This window comes from Labeo rohita, chromosome 23 (assembly GCF_022985175.1).
Source record: "Labeo rohita strain BAU-BD-2019 chromosome 23, IGBB_LRoh.1.0, whole genome shotgun sequence".
NCBI lineage: Eukaryota > Metazoa > Chordata > Actinopteri > Cypriniformes > Cyprinidae > Labeo > Labeo rohita.
Genome location: NC_066891.1, coordinates 15,497,848 through 15,515,191, shown reverse-complemented (window position 1 = coordinate 15,515,191; position 17,344 = coordinate 15,497,848). Strand labels below are relative to the sequence as shown.

General features: G+C 35.8%; 1 protein-coding gene across 2 annotated transcripts in view; it reads left to right on the top strand.

Moving 5' to 3' along the window:
* The window catches only part of c1qtnf12 (C1q and TNF related 12), a 32,173-nt gene extending 16,561 nt beyond the window's left edge, over positions 1-15,612 (top strand). For both annotated transcript variants that reach the window (XM_051097481.1, XM_051097480.1), the window contains exons 4-8: positions 69-250; positions 2,965-3,073; positions 6,245-6,338; positions 8,266-8,344; positions 13,808-15,612. In XM_051097481.1, coding sequence (XP_050953438.1) covers positions 69-250; positions 2,965-3,073; positions 6,245-6,338; positions 8,266-8,344; positions 13,808-13,906 — 563 coding nt within the window. In that variant the 3' untranslated portion in view covers positions 13,907-15,612. The remainder of the gene's footprint in view (positions 1-68; positions 251-2,964; positions 3,074-6,244; positions 6,339-8,265; positions 8,345-13,807) is intronic.
* Positions 15,613-17,344: the final 1,732 nt, after the last annotated feature.

Below are 17,344 nucleotides of genomic sequence, written 5' to 3'. Positions count from 1 at the left end.
AGAGATACAGCGATGAGGTGTCTTTAACTGCATGCAGTGATGTGTCTACTTGTGATCTGCTTGAACAGAGGCCACAGAGAGGCGAGCAGCAGTGGACAGGCCCAACGAACCCAGTCAGCTGCCCACGGCTCTGATTACACTAGAGAGTATGACCTCCTACAGGAGAATCGAGGAAGCCTTCCACTGCAAACTGAAAGGCCCTGTCGTCGTGGACAAAAAGACTCTGGCTGAACTGCAGAACTTTCAGACAGTAAGCACAGACAGTAAATATATCTGTCTTGCATCATAATAGAATATCTATCCATGCATCCATCGTAATAGAAATATATCTGTATTTTAAAGGGATAGTTTACCCAAAAATGAAAATTCTATTATTAATTACTCACCCTCATGTCGTTTCAAACCCGTAAGACCTTCGTTCATCTTCTGGACATAAATTACCCTGCATAGACAGCAACACAACTGACACATTCAAAGCCCGTAAAGGTAGTATAGACATCATTAAAATCGTCCATGTGACATCAGTGCTTCAACCGTAATGTTATGAAGCTACAAGAAAACTAAGAATATGTGTGTTCACAAGAATACCATGACACATGGTTGTAGTGCTGCTGATGCAGGAGGAATGCACACGTATGCGTTGTGGTACGGTTGAACCACTGATGTCACATGGACTATTTTAACGATGTCCTTGCTACCTTTCTGGGCCTTGAACATGTCTGTTATGTTGCTGTCTATGCAGGGTCAGAAAGCTCTCGAATTTCATTAAAAATATCTTAATTTGTGTTCTGAAGAAGAAGTGACACATTGTCATTTGAACAACAAAAATGTTATAGTTAATTGTTTGATTCAGTAAAAAAGAAGTGATTCAGCTAAGCTTATTAAGCTTGGTAACTTGCCATTTTGAACAATTTATTAAAAATGGCTCCGTAATTATTTCGGGAATCAGAAAACAGCGCTATGTGTATGTGTTTAATTCACTAAAAAATAGCTTTTAAGTAAATGATAAGTTTTAAAAACATTAATCCTTTTTATTAATGGATATTTTGTCCCAAATTACAGTGAGATTTTAGTCTTTTTTGCCTTGACAAACAATGCACACAAAACACAGTTTTCCATTTTAAATAGCTTTGACTTTGAAAAAAACCTACTCCGCTGTTTTCAACATAATAACAATAATATTAAATGTTTTTTGAGCAGCAAATCAGAATTTTAAAATGGCTTATGAAGGATCATGTGACTGGAGTAATGATGCTAAAAATTCAGCTTTAAAATCTCAGGAATAAATTACATTTTAAAATACATTCAAATAGAAAACAGTTCTTTTAAATAGTAAAAATATTTTAAAATTTTACTGTTTTTGCTGTACTTTGGATCAAATAAGACCTGGTGAGCAGAAGAGACTTCTTTAAAAAAAAAAAAAAAAAAACATCTTACTGTTCAAAAACTTTTGACTGGTAGTGTACTTGTGCTGCATGTTGAGCACATTATTGTTAACATCCCAACAAAAGCCAAGTAAACACTGCATATAACACTGCAAATTCACATTAATGCTAATTCAAGTGAGCATTTATGCTATTTAGAAACGGTCATTTACAGTAAATGATACCGCTTCCAAAACGACTGTGATCGTCTGGTTGTGGCAGCGGGATCAGCTTTTGCCAGAATGTTAGAAATTCAAGTCTGTTGCACATAATTCCAGATTGGCCTGTTTTGTCCTCGTTCCATTTGGCTTCTTCATGGTGACAGTTTTACACAATACTAAACACCATTTCAAAACACCTTCATGTGTGCATGCTCAAGGTGAAGTGTGTATTTTCTTCATCACCAACGGAATTGCAAAATCAATAAGATGTCTGGTATTGGCCAGTCAGACAGATACTGTAACTCCCCCAATCAGCTAAATGAAGGCCACCTGTGATTGTAACCACCCGAATCTGCCTCTAGACATGAATATTAGTGACTAGACACTGGATTGGCCGAATGTTTACTCGGCCAATCAAGAAGGGCCTAAGCCACACTCCTCCTAAAAAATATATCCTTTTTCAAATGTGCTACATTGCTTTCTTGGTGGTGTACAAAAGGTACTCTGTCTGAGGTTTTGGACGAGTGAGTGCTGTGTATAAAAATAGACACCATTTGAAACAGTGCGTTGTTTCAAGGAAGAGCTTTACCCTGTGGCATTCTGATCAGCCAGTGAAAATCAATGTTAGCGTTTAGCTATGGAAAAAATCGCGACTGATTAATGTAGACAAGATTTAATCTACGCTCCAATGAGCAATTTAATTCTGCTGATCACCGAGGATGTATGATTCGTACTTTCCGTATTAAAGAAATTACGATCATATACTCTTTCAAATCTGTCAAATGGACACAAGAACGGTTGTAAATGTCAATACAAAGTTTTATTCATCTGACGTAGAAATAGATGTCAAATAAAATTACGCTCTTCTCACATATCTGTTAGGATCTGACATGTGTATGAAAGGCATTCATTGTATGTGTTCGAAGCTGACAGCACCAACATGGCAGAAGCGAACAGTGTTTAGCACACTAATCGGAGGACTCATTATAAAAGCGTCTGAGTCTGGAACTCTTGGTGGGTTCTGGAGGCGTAATGCAGAATAATGTGGTCTGGCATGGCTGCAGCGTGCAGTTATGATCAAAAACAGAATCGGAGGATTCTTGGCAGATGTCTACATATTTCTAACCATTTAATGGTTATGTGCTCCCAAACTGAGCCCTAAAACTGGTATATTTTTCGAAAGCTGTATGCAGAATGCTTCGATTTGCATGCGAGTTTATTCAAGTGTGGAGAGCAAGAATTCTGCTGAAAAACATTTTCTTGAGATGCTTGGAATGCAAGTCGTAGTATGATTTTCAGAGTGAGTGGTGTTTGATCAATGGATATTAGGTGTGTTCATTGTAGGCCCTCTATAATTCTCACCTGTTTCATACCTTCAGCCTCCTGCCAAAGGTGCCTTCCTCAGAGGGACGGGGATGGACCAGTCCACTGGACGATTTACAGCTCCTGTAACTGGAATTTATCAGTTCTCTGCCAATGTTCATATTGGTAAGGAAAGGTTGAAAGGTTCACCTCACCAGTAACAAACTGTCTGTGTCTCGTAATCTTTTGTTTTTGTACAATTCTTTCAGTGTTAGACAAGAGATTTTGAGGTATGATAATTACTAGCAGAGTCAAACCTATGTTTAAACAATAGAACATGAGTTTGATTTAGGGAATGCTTGAAGTGCAAAAATGTACACAATTTACAGTGATTTAAAAGTATAAATGTTAGTACTGTCAAAATTAGCACGTTAACACAAATATTTAACACAGGCAACGAAGGGGCATGGCTAGAGTTGGCCACCCCACTCACAACTGCTGCTTTTTTTCTTGAAAGAAGTGCATTTATGTCTTAATGACCACATCAAATGGGAGACTTTTCGGAAACGGGAGACGCGCACTCCAACTTCAGTGTTAGGCGCTAATCAAATGAGCATGGGCAAGGTACAGGTGATGAGGGAGCTTCAGTAGAACAACTGCGGTCAAATGAGATGTTGTCAGGCCATATGTCAGTAAAAACAAATTTTCCTGTCCTGGCAGTCGTTATACTGTGCTTGTAGCACGTGCGCTTTAATTGCACGCACAAATGCGCTGTTGCGCACTGTAGCACGTATCATTTCATATTAAAGCACGAATGAAACTATGAGCATGCGTGTCAGATCCGTGACATATTCAGCAGCCGGAGCTCTTAAAGTAACAGCAGCCAAAATAACCTAATAACCCAGCTTCTGTAATGTCTGTTTATTAAAGAACAAAAGAAAAAAAAGGAAATCAGTAACTTCTGTAGCTGTAAGGATTCATCTAATTTTATTTAATATTTAGTGTTTGATAACTTCTGTATATTTCCTACTTGCTGAAGGGCACAGGTAAATAATAGGTTTATTGTTTTAAGTTCACTTATTTTTTTAAGTCTAATAAATGTTAAAATTGATAGCTCTCAATTGTAGTGAATGGCTATAGTCAATGGTTAAATAGATGGTTAATGGTTAAAAAGAACAAGTTCCTACAGACATAAAAAAATACAGCTGCAAGCAGTGATTATTCCGGTTTAAGCATTTAAGGCATTTCAGCATATAAGGAAAGAGACATTACCTATTATTTAACAATGCTGTACCCACCTAAATCAATGATTAAAAAGCAATTTTGGCTAATCCATGGAATTTACCATAGAAATACAATGTTTGTGAGTCCTTTTTAACTGTTATAGTGCCAGCCATCTCCTTAAAACTTTGCATGCGTGTTTAGAATCACCTGTCGCATGTGCTCACCAGGTTTCATGAAGTTTTGAGTTTTCCTTTAGGCTTTATAGGATTTTGGGTAAATTTGACCCCATTATAGCCTCCCAAAGGATAAATTTCAGCATTTTTTCATAATTATTGACCTAGAGAGTCCAGAGAATTGTACTGCATTGATTTTTTTTTCAGGTTGAGCAAAAAACCAAGGACTAGTTTGCAAAAGCAGTATTTTTACATTTTCTCAATCATTAAGCAAACGATCTGATTGACAGCAAAGTTGTCTGGAATAAGGAGTTCTATCGTATGATATCACGTATATGTGCGGAAAACTGCATGATGTACAATTGTTTACACCCTTGAAAAATGTGATATCCCCCCCCTCCAGTGGCCGATTTCTTTCAAATTTCTCTCAGACATTTGGGACCATGAGTCGAACAGGCCCACCAAGTTTCGTTCCGATCGGCCTCCGTTAACCTTGTCTAACAGGTGCTCAAACTTCGGTGGTCATGTTTTTTAAGATATGCAAATATCCTTACAGACACTTATGGCACTTTGGACCAAGACCGTGCACACCAATTTTCTTGTTGGAAGGACAAATGGTTACCATTGGCTAGATTTTTATGAGTTTTTATGAGTTTACGTGGAGATCACTGATCCTTGACGATACTAACATTTACAGTAGGGTTTCAGTTTGAAGACTGAATGTAAAATTATTGCAATATAGAAGTATATTTAAAAACTTTAACATTAAGAGCGATTAAACATAATGAATCACAATTAATTTCAGAAAAAAATGTGCAATTAATTAGTTAATATTTTTAATCGATTGACAGCACTAAGAAGTGTATATGGATGGTACACACAGCAAAGCTGAATTTTTAGCATCATTACACCAGTCTTTCGTGTCACATCTTTCAGAAATTATTCTAATATGCTGATTTGATTTTTAAACATTTCCAATCAGTATCAATGTTGAAAACTGCTGTGCTGCTTAATAAGAAAAGGTTTTGTGGTAACCTTGTTACAGTTTATTTCATGATTCTTTGATAATTAGAAATTACTTACAAAACCTTTGTCACATTATAAATATCTTTACTGTCACTTCAGATCAATGCATCCTTACTGAATAAAATATTAATTTCTTAAAAAAAATGCTTACTGATCCCAAAATGATATGGATACTGAGTTTTTTATACATTAAAAATGCTTTTGATAAAACTGTCTGCCAAATACAGTAGAGAGATTAACGGAATTCAGTTTCTCTGCTATAAATACAAAAGCATGGAGTACAAATTAATATTTCAGTGTCAACTCTATGAGAAGATGCCATCATGTAATGGATGTGTTTCAGACTTGGCACTTTCTCAACAGATGGATTGCATTCCCCTGTAACTTACATTCCAACCGTGCTGCATTTGTTTGCTGAGATTGAGGGTGCCTTGCACAATCTTGTATGTTTAAAAAGCTCAAAAATTTGTGCCGTGCTTGAAAGCGCACAACCGTAAATTTTTTTTTTTTATGTTTTTGTTGGTTGATGCTCTAAAGAGGGGGTCCAGTGATCCTTCATCCGTCCTTTCAGAGGCAATGCTTATGTGGAGTTAGGCTGAAATAAGCCCCAGGGACTCTGAATGCAAAACTCTTCTAAGCTGCGGCGCCGCCATGCAGCTCCGGGAAAGGGAATTGGCTCTCTGCAGTAGACTGTGGCAGAAAATCAACATCCCCAAACAAATTCACAAATCCACTGCAGACTTATAGAACAGACCAATATTTAGACGCGGCTGGAGGTCAAACATGACTGGCTGTGGCATCGTGTGCTCCACATACAAAGCTCTGTCAAACAACATTTCAACAGCCTTTACTCTTCATACAACAGTTTGTAGTGCATGTCTGAAATGTATTCTCAGGAAATATGATTTTTTGTACTTTGTGTATGTTGTTGCAGACCACACTGAGGTGAAGAAAAGTAAGAACCAGCTGAGAGCCAGAGACAATGTCCGAGTTTTGATCTGCATTGAATCACTCTGCCACAGATATACGTAAGTTTGCAATTTGATCTCACATTAAAGGGATAGATAAAAATACTGTCGTGATTTATTGACCCTGACGTCATTCCAAAACTGTATGACTTTCTCTGTTTTGTGAAACATTTTTATTTTATATATTTATTTCTTTTTAAATAACGTTAAAAAGGATTAATAAATACTGTAAACAATGTATTGCTCATTGTTAATTAATGCATTAAATATAGTTAACAAATGGAACCTTATTGTTAAGTTTTTCCATGCTATTATGAACAATGGGGTCTGAAGCTTTTAAATTTAAAGATATAATTCATCCAAAATTAAATTCTGTCATCATTTACTCGCCCTCATGTTGTTGAAAACCTACATGAGTTTATTTCTTGTGTTAAACACAAAGAAGATGTTTTGAAGGCTTTTGTTAACCAAACCGTTTCTGGTCTCCATTGACTTCAATAATATATTTTTTTCCAACAGCTACCAGCAGCTATTTTCATTTTTGGGTGAACTGTCTCTTTAAAAAAGACACAAAACTACCATAAAAGTATCATAAATGTGGTTTGTACAACTATATTATACTATATTACAAGTCTGTGGAGCTATAAGGGGACGTGGTGATGAAAATGAGATGGGAGGAAAAATATATTTTAATGCTTCCCCGTTCCCCAGAAACTGCATTCACTCACAAAACATTAGTGACGGAAATAATATGAGGTGGGAGGAAAAATGATATTTCAGTGCTTTTGTGAGAAAATGCAAAGTTTCTCAGGGTAATGCAATACTTTTGCGGGAGTTTTGTGAGTGAACAATGTTTTTCAGGAAACGCAAACATTTTGCAAGCAAGCGCAAAAGCTTTAAAATACATTCTTTCCTCCCATCTCATATTTTTTACACCACCATGTCCCTTTAGGGGCTTTGTACAAGTAGATTTGTGTGATAAACAGACTAAAATTTGAGTTATTATTTTCTGAAAACCTCTTGAGAAATAGCGATGTTTGATTCATGAATGAATCATTCAAACTGTATATAATTAATGTGCAAGAATTTGTTCTCCAACTGCCCACACAAAGTTTCTTGTGACTTTTCGTTGATTTTCGAGTCTTTCTGTCAGACTTAGTGTCAGTTTTGTTAGCAAAACCATCCAGGAGAAAATCTGACACTAGCAATTTTGCTAGAAGAGTTATTATGATTACATTATGTATAATTTACCCTCAAGTAGTCTATTTATTAACATTCGATTTTGGACCCGTTGTCCACTGACCACATCCACATCAATATAAATTCATGACTCAGACTCTAAGGAATACATCGCTTATGATGAAAATTAGTGTTTTTCTTGAGCTCCTTATAACATTGAGCATGTGGTTTTTATTTCAGTGGCTTAAGCGTGTGAGTGCATGTCATAAAAATCCTGTTTCGCAAATCACACAAAAATGAATTTACTTAAAAGAAAAGAGAAAGGGGTACATGAGGTGGGGAAGGGGGCATGGGGGTGGAAGATCAGGATAAACTCTTCCAGTGTTTGCTGGTTGTTAGTGGTCTTTCGCTCTTAGTGAGTAACGCATGGGCTGTAAAGCATGTTGTCTGTTCTAGCTTGTGTGGAACCAGCAAGGCATTTCCTGTGTTAAAATGGAGCAGGCCTTTAAAAATTGTTCTCTCACCTTCAGTCTGGTCCTTGTCACCTTAGTGACCTTTACCGCCACCTTTGACTCATGGGGTCCCTGTTGGTTTTAGCAACAGTACTGAAGGGTAATTCCTAAAAGCTATTGCTAGAAAGCGCTTTCAGAGAAATTAATCATATACTTTTATGTATAACAAAACAAATTGATATTTCTTTTAATATCCTTAATGTGCCATGACTTCAGTAAGTAAAAATGAATAAAATATGAAAAATCAATTACATTTTTATAATTATAATAATACAATTTTCTGTACTGTTATGCAGCTCCTTGGAAATGATTGTTGGCCTTGAGAGTAACAGCAAGATATTTACAGTATCTGTCCATGGACTGCTGGAACTTCAGGTAAGAGTTGTGAGTGCTGGAAAATGAAAAAATTAGTTCACTTCCAGAAAAAAATTTCCTGATTATTTACTCACCTCCATGTCATCCAAGATGTTCGTGTTTTTCTTTCTTCAGTGGAAAAGAAATTAAGGTTTTTAAGGATTTTTCTCCATATAGTGCATTTCAATGGTGGTGAATGGGTTGAAGGTCCAATTCGCAGTTTCAGTGCAGCTTTATATAGCTGGGTGATATGGCAAAAAATCTATTTTTTTTTCAGAAGTTTGGCCAATTCTCTAAATTATTTTTTTTTTACGATTTTTAACTAAACTTAACCCTCTACACTGTAAAAAAATAAAAAAAAACACAATTTGTTAAGTCAGCTTAAAATAATTTGTTACACTGTAAAAAATAAAAAACACAATTTGTTGAGTCATCTTAAAATAATTTGTTACCCTGCTGCCTTAACATTTTAAGTTCAGTCAACTAAAATAAGTTTAGTCAACTTGAAATGTTAAGTTGTACTAAGTAACAACTTAGATATTTGTGTTTGCTAAACTTAACAGATGGGTAAGTAACCCAGCTGCCTTAAAATTTTAAGTTGATTCAAATCAAATATCTAAGTTGTCACTTAGTATAATTTAACATTTCAAGTTGAATAAACTTTTTTTGAGTTAACTGAACTTAAAATTTTAAGGCAGCCAGGTTACAAATTATTTTAAGTTGACTCAACAAATTGTTTTTTACAGTGTACCCTGCTGCCTTAAAATTTTAAGTTCAGTCAACTAAAATAATTTCAGTCAACTTGAAATGTTAAGTTGTACTAAGTAACAACTTAGATATTTGTGTTTGCTAAAGTTAACAGATGGGTAAGTAATCCAGCTGCCTTAAAATTTTAAGTTGATTCAAATCAAATATCTAAGTTGTCACTTAGTATAATTTAACATTTCAAGTTGAATAAACTTTTTTTGAGTTGACTGAACTCAAAATTTTAAGGCAGCCAGGTTACAAATTATTTTAAGTTGACTCAGCAAATTGTTTTTTACAGTGTAGTTAAAGAAAAATCTATTCCAAGTGCAGCACACATGAAGTTGTCAACATGATGTAAATGTTATACAAATCTCTTGTTATATTAGGGGTGGAACAGTTCAACTTAATCACGGTTTGGTTCGTATCATGGTTTTAGAGTCTTGTTTCGGTTCGGTATATGCTATGTTTAGGGAAAAACTATACTGTCAAATAGAAATAAAGAAACAAATCACATTTCTGGGTGGGAAGCGTGCAAACTGTGATTGTGTGCAGCTGCTGATGCTCGTAAAAGCATGCAATCGCTTTCTCATACGCGCTGTTTTATCGGTTTCACTTTCGCTTTCGAAATCGATCACGTTCAGCAAGAAGGGGAGGGGATGGGGGGAGGGGGGCATAGTAACTTGTTTGGGCGGGTTACCCCCGCGAAGGCCCCCACTTGCTGCCGTCCCTACTTCAGAGAGAGCTTAATATTTGTGTGCATTCTGAGGCGGGTTTGCACGCTTCGAATGAGTGAGCACACAAATCTTCTCATTGCGCGTGCAAGCTCGCGTTCTCTGGCTTTTAAACTGGCAAGGCTTTAGTTTAGTTTAGTTTAAATGCAGATATCAATGTGTGCTGTCCAGGTCTCATCTGTACACACACGCTATCAGCACGATGATGAAATAAATGACTGTCCATATTCCAGCTTACGGCATTTGCACTGAACAAGAGTGAATGGTTTGTCCACGTTTTTTTTTTTAATCACTGTTGTTGTAACAGAAAAATACATTAGCTGAACCCTGTTTGTTTTACGTGTTGTTATTTATAACAAGCCATATTACAGATGCATTGTCAGATTTAAGTTGAACCGTGGTCCTAGTGCGTGCCAAACTGTGTGTGGAGAACCATGTGGTTCGATTTTTTTTTTTTTTTTTTTTTTTTTTTTACAGAGAACAGTTCCATCCCTATTAAATATCTTTGGGAAAAAAAGATGCATGATCTACAACTACATCTTGTACAAACTTGTCTTATCCATGTTAAGAAATAATACAATGTAAATACTTTTTAACTATAAATGTTCTGTAAAAACAATGAACAGCAGCTTACAGCCTGTCATTATGATGCAAACATAAAATATCAGTCATACAGTAGTAGTTCTTCAAAGGTTTTTTATTCGATTGCGCTGCTTTTCCATTGTTTTTTTGGTAACGCTTTAGATTACAACCCGCAAAGAACTACGTAAGTAAACTGAATTTACGGTGTATGTTTCTGTAATTATAGTGTACCTAAAAAGAACGTACATGTAGGTATACGGGAACAATATGTTACGTTTTGGTAATAGAGAGTAACAACCAGATATACAACCTGCAAAGAACTGCGTAAGTAAACTAAAGTTACGGTGAAGGTTTCGTATTTATATTGTACCTACGTGTAAGTATAAGTGAACAATAGGTTACGTTTGGGTAATAAGGGGGTAGCAAACAGATATACAAATAATTTATAATAGATTAATTTAAAAAACTTAACAGGTACCTATTCTGTTAAATCGTAAGTTTGGTGTATCTATACGTAAGCTTTTTAAAATTACTGGGAAATTATACTCTTGTTCCATGTAATTACAGGGTAAGTGTGCCCTCTGCGGGCTGTAAATTAAAGTGGCGATTGTTCCCCTCTTGTTCAACGAAGTTACAGGGTACAATACATATAACAACGTGACGTAAAATGTGGTTCTACAAAATGTACATTTATTTACATTTTTACAGACACTAAATGTACAATACTGACATATTTACATCATCTAAACATTTAACGTTTACTTCATATGAAATTATAACATTTCATTCTGTTCTGTGTGATTTCTGTTGCCAGCTCGTTTCCAAGAATAGGTCTACATAATGTTATCATGACTACACGTTAAACCCTTAAAATAAATAATATTTCTGCAATCGTTTAATCATTCATGTAATATTAACTTCGTTTGCCGTGGTGGAACACAAAGGCGTTTTCTCTAACATGCTGTGACTAACAATAGAACCATAAAATACACCGAACACACATCATAATTACAAATTAAACCATTTTATTTGTGTGCTGTAACCCAGATCTTCAGAATCCATACGATTTGCGAGGACCAGAACCGAATTCAAGGCTTTGTCCGGCGATCTTCATCTCAATCTCTAGCAGCGAGTCCAGCAGCAACAGCCATAAACCCGTGCTAAAGTGCATTTTGCAACAGGAAAATCGGACGTTCATTGGCTCTCGCCTGCATTCGTCACAGATTACGACATGCCGTGTTTCTGGTGAGATGTGTTGGAATGACGCGCGGGCGCCTTCGAGGAGTGGATCAAGACAATAATCTGGATAATATTTTCAGCGATTAACAATTTAAATTCTGCTCTCATCCTACTGCACCTCAAACCTACTGTATTCCGCCAGAGAGGACTGCGGCTGCAAACGCATCGTTATTTGGATTACTTTTTTGTATGGCTGTTGACATTTTTGCAATAAATAAATGATTGTGATTGCACTTTCCTGTTTTTTTTTAATATTTTTATTACTGTTCAGTCATAGTTAACGTTAGGTTTAGAGGTAGAAGTGGGATTAGCGACTATAAAAAAATATTTTTACTTACTTACCCTGTAACTTCCTTGAACAAGGGGGGAACAATCGCCACTTTAATTTACAGCCCGCAGAGGGCACACTTACCCTGTAACTACATGGAACAAGAGTATAATTTCCCAGTAATTTTAAAAGCTTACGTATAGATACACCAAACTTACGATTTAATAGAATAGGTACCTGTTAAGTTTTTAAGTAATTCCATTATAAATTATTTGTATATCTGTTTGCTACCCCCTTATTACCCAAACGTAACATATTGCTCCCTTATACTTACACGTAGGTACAATATAAATGCGAAACATACACTGTAACTTCAGTTTACTAGCGCAGTTCTTTGCAGGTTGTATATCTGGTTGTTACCCCCGAATTACCAAAACGTAACATAGCCTATTGTTCTATTATACCTACACATACGTACTAATAGGTACACTATAATTACAGAAACGTACACCGTAAATTCAGTATACTTATGTAGTTCTTTGCAGGTTGAATATCTGGTTTGTTATCCCCTTATTACCCAAATATAACATATTGTTCCCTTATACCTACATGTACGTTCTTTATAGGTACACTATAATTACAGAAACATACACCGTAAATTCAGTTTACTTACGTAGTTCTTTGCGGGTTGTAATCTAAAGCGTTACCGTTTTTTTTATATGTAAACATGGACACACTTGACTGTTGCAATCACATCACTTGTAGCGTCTCATGCATGAAACGGCATTATAGAAACACGGCACTCAAGTTAAAACAAGTTCACTCCCATCTTCTTGTGTTTCCTATTCCACTGGCCGCATCGCATCTGTCAACACAAAAGTGCATTCTGTGTGAATAGCGCTTAGCATTATGAGCGCGTCACACGTGAACGGTTAATCACGTGCGCTGACATGTGGATGAATCGTTCTTTTCTCTTTACTGTTATCACTGACATATTGTCAAAGTGTCTAATTCTAAGATTTGGTAATATTTCTATTCAAAACTGTGATTCCTCGATTTCTAAAAAATAAAATGAAAACATTAATTTCGAATTAATCAATAAAATTAGGAAAATCGCCCAGCCCTGGCTCTACACAATGCCAGCCAAAGAATAGGGGTCTTATCTAGCTAAATGATCGGTCATTTTCTAAAAAAAACAAAAAAATGATATACTTTTTTTAACCACAAATGCACATCCTGCACTAGCTATGTGATGCGTGTCTATGGCTTCATGGATTGAGTAGCCACGTTGGAAAGGTCACACGTGGTTAGTTCTTTGTCTGTGTACTTCGGTTCAAGAAGGTAGAGTCGGGTGAACCAACTTCACAATCATCCAGCATTGTTGTTTAACGTTTTTTAGTAAAGGGTGTTTGACTTTCTTTGCACGTTCGCTTTGTAAACACTGGGTAGGTACTTCCGACCTATGTCACGCGTGACCTTTCCAACGTGACTACCTAATATGTGATATGTGATCATTTTTAGAAAATGACCATTTGTGCTAGACAAGACCCTTATTTCTCAGTTGGGAGTTCTTTGAAGCTGCATTGAAACTGCAATTTGGACCTTCAGCCCGTTGTCCCCACTGAAGTCCACTATGCGGAGAAAAATCCTGGAATGTTTTCCTCAAAAACCCTAATTTCTTTTCGACTGAAGTAAGAAAGACATGAACATCTTGGATGACATGGGAGTGAGTAAACTATCAGGAAATTTCCATTCTGGAAGTGAATCAATCCTTTAATGCATATTTCTGATCTTAGTGTAAGTGGTTGTAATTCTTGATCAAAATACACAAAATATCTCACTGAATAACCTCAAATACGTAAAATTAAGTCAAATGTGTTGCAGAATCAGAATAATGTTATGTTTTCTTTCTAACAGGCCGGTCAGTACACCTCCATATTTGTGGACAATGCAGCTGGAGCATCGATCACAATACAGAACGGTTCAGATTTCATGGGCATGTTGTTGGGGGTATAGCCTCGTTTTACAGCCAGACTATATCTGGCAGGCCACGTAAGACTGCACAGCTCCTCTTTGGACTATCACCCAGCACCATATATCCTCATGAGACAATATATGACTGCTATAAAGCTCTGGGCTTGTTTGTGGACAAGAAATGGACATATGAAAACCCACAAAGCAGAGACAGTTGGACGCAAAACTGAAAGACTTTACTGAGGACAGTCGATCCACATCTGCCTCTCTCAGAGGTTTTTACCTCTTCAGAAAGATCGGTTCTCACTGTTTCCACTTACCATGTCCTATTTTGTGATTTATAGATGTATACAAAGAGATTTTTGTACTTTGACATTGTGTTGTTATGTCTTTCCTCTTAATTAATAGTGTTTATATACAGAATGTTTATATACACAGTTTGTTTTCTACGGTGAGAGGTTTTTTACAATACCAGAGCTAAACTAAGATTTATTTTTTGGAAGGAATATTTCACTGCGAAATGAAAATTTGTTGAAAATTTACATACCCACAGGCTATCCAAGATTGGTTTTCTTTTCATCAAAACAGATTTGGAGAAATTTAGCATTACATCACTTGCAATGGATCCTTCGCAGTGAATGGGTGCCATCAGAATGAGAGTCCAAACAGCTGATAAAAACAAATCTATCATTTAGACTTCAAACCGTTGCTTCCGCCTAAAATACACCATCTCGTCTGAGTCAGGAGAGAAATATACACAAATCTAGCACTGTTTACAAACGAAAACCATTCTAAACAAATATGTCGGTGAATTTTGATGTGAGAGGACAACAGAGGATGGATTTTTCACTGAATGAAATGTTATTATGATGGAAAAGTATCGTGTGGGTTACTGTGATGTTTCTATCAGCTGTTGACGGCACCCATTCACTGCAGAGGAACCACTGGTGAGAAAATGTAATGCTAAATTTCTCAAAATCTGATTTGATGAAGAAACAACTCGTCTGACCTCGATTTTTCATTTTTGTGTGAACTATTCCTTTTTTATGACCTTTCAGAGGTGTTACACAAACTCCGCACCTCCTCTTGTGCATACATGCCTCTATTTTTAAATATAACAAGCTAGGCAAAGTTTTATTTACTATGCATCTCAGAAAAGCATGTTGTAGTGACTTGATTATTGATAAAAGAACAGATTTTCCATTATACTCGGCCAAAAGAAGGAAACAGCCAAATACAAGAAAAGAAACAAGATGAATGACTCAGTCTATTTTTACGTCCAACAGCTAACAGTCCTAAACAATAGCGTTTATCAAGGAGTGTGTGTGGATGTGTGTTTGGAAAGCTGCTGCCATGATCGATTAGACATGTTAGAGTCCTGCTGAGTTTTCATTTTGTTTACTGCAATGCCAAATACGTCATCTGAATGCTCTGTTTTTTACGTCTCCATGAAAGTTTATTCTTGCTTTCTTTCAGATGTGTTGCTCAAATGTCTCCTTTGTTACTAACAGAAATTAAGATGCACATATATATTAGCATATGTACATTTTTACATACAAATTATTTATGTTTAAATGTATCTGCCAATTAAAACAGATTTATTTTTTTAATTGGCTTCCAGCCTTCCAGTAGATCTCAATACAAGTGAAAATAATGTAAGTGAACCTGTTTAAACATACAGTATTTGCTTGTATTGTGGTGTAATGGAAATGAAACTATATTCAATAAATGTAAAATCTATCTATTCACCTGGGGCATGCTTGCGGTTGACTCGAAATGAATTTTATGAGCTTTGAAATCTTGCTAACGTTTGTAATTCTCTGCTCGATAAAGCAGGCAGGACGTACTCCTGGTGCCGCACGATGAAGCTCATGGAAAATATTCTTTGGTGCGGTAGTGTGGAAAATGCTTCTTTGCATCATTTGCATTGTAAATAATCCAGGATACCTCAAATACCTTGGCGAAGATGAGCACGTCTGAGAGACTGATGGTGGTACAGTATGCCACCTGGGCACACACATGAAATCCAATCATTTAACCTTGTCGTCAACTGTCATTTAGAAAGTCACAAGGAAAAACATAACACTTATTATAAATAATGTTTTTCTCTACAAGACCTGTGGTTTCACAGAACTGCTGCGTCTTCAAGCCTCATCTTTAGTCAATAGGCCTTTTTGTTTTTCTTGTCTACTTACACTCTCAAGAAAAGATGGTACAATAACTGTCACTAGGGCAGCTTTTGTCAATAGAAACACCTTTGTACCTGAAAAGTACATATGACCCTAGACCACAAAACCAGTCTTAAGTAGCACAGGTATATTTGTACCAATAGCCAACAATACATTGCATGGGTCAAAATTATCGATTTTTACTTTATGCCAAAAATCATTAGGATATTAAGTAAAGATCATGTTCCATTAAGATATTTTGTCAATTTCCTACCGTAAATATATCAAAACTTAATTTTTGATTAGTAATATGCATTGCTAAGAACTTAATTTGAACAACTTTAAAGGCAATTTTCTTAATATTAAAATTTTTTGCACCCTCAGATTCCAGATGTTCAAGTAGTTGTATCTCATCCAAATTTTGTCCTATCCTAACAAACCATACATCAATGGAAAACTTATTGGAAATTAACGGAATGTTTGATGATGTATAGATATGATGTAATTTTAAAAAAATAGACCCTTATGACTGGGTTTGTGGTCCAGGGTCAAGTGTACATATTATTACCTAAAAGGTACAAAACGTACCGCCCCTTTGAAAGCTTTTGTACCTTTCTTTCTCAGAGCGAGAGTTTCTGAGAAACAAAATTGTTCAAAACAGTGGTCTGGAAGTTTTAGAGCAAAACCTCCACATTATTTTCTTTATTTAATGTTCTGAAGGATACTCTTAATGCTCCGGTGAAGTTCTTTCATTATGAGCCAACACCACAGCTTTGTAATACAAAGCATTGTGGTTACATTATCAATCTGCTGTAAAACCGTCTGCTGCAGTGTTATTTTATTGTATTATTTATATACCATTGTAGTTTTTATTGGGCTATTGTTTTTATATTTTCAGTTCATTTCTAATTTTAGTTATATTTTTATGGGCTTTTGTCATTGTATTATTTTTTATATATATATTTCTAAATTATTTTAAGTGATTTTTATTTCAGTTTGTTTTATTAGTACTTAAACATATTGTAAGGTTTTGCCAAATGTTGCCTTTGCAACTAACTAAAATAAGGTTTCATTTGTTAATATTAGTTAACTAAATTTGTTAACATAAACTAACAATGAACAATACTTCTACAGCATTTACTAATCTTAGCTAATATCAGTCTTAACATTTCCAAATAGTTTGTTTAATGCACTAACATGAAAATTGCCCTTTTAAAGGAGACCTATTATTCCAATTTTTACAATATGTAATATAAGTCTCATGCATTATATAATTTTGAAAATGTCTATTTTGAGTGGAAGCAGAAACATG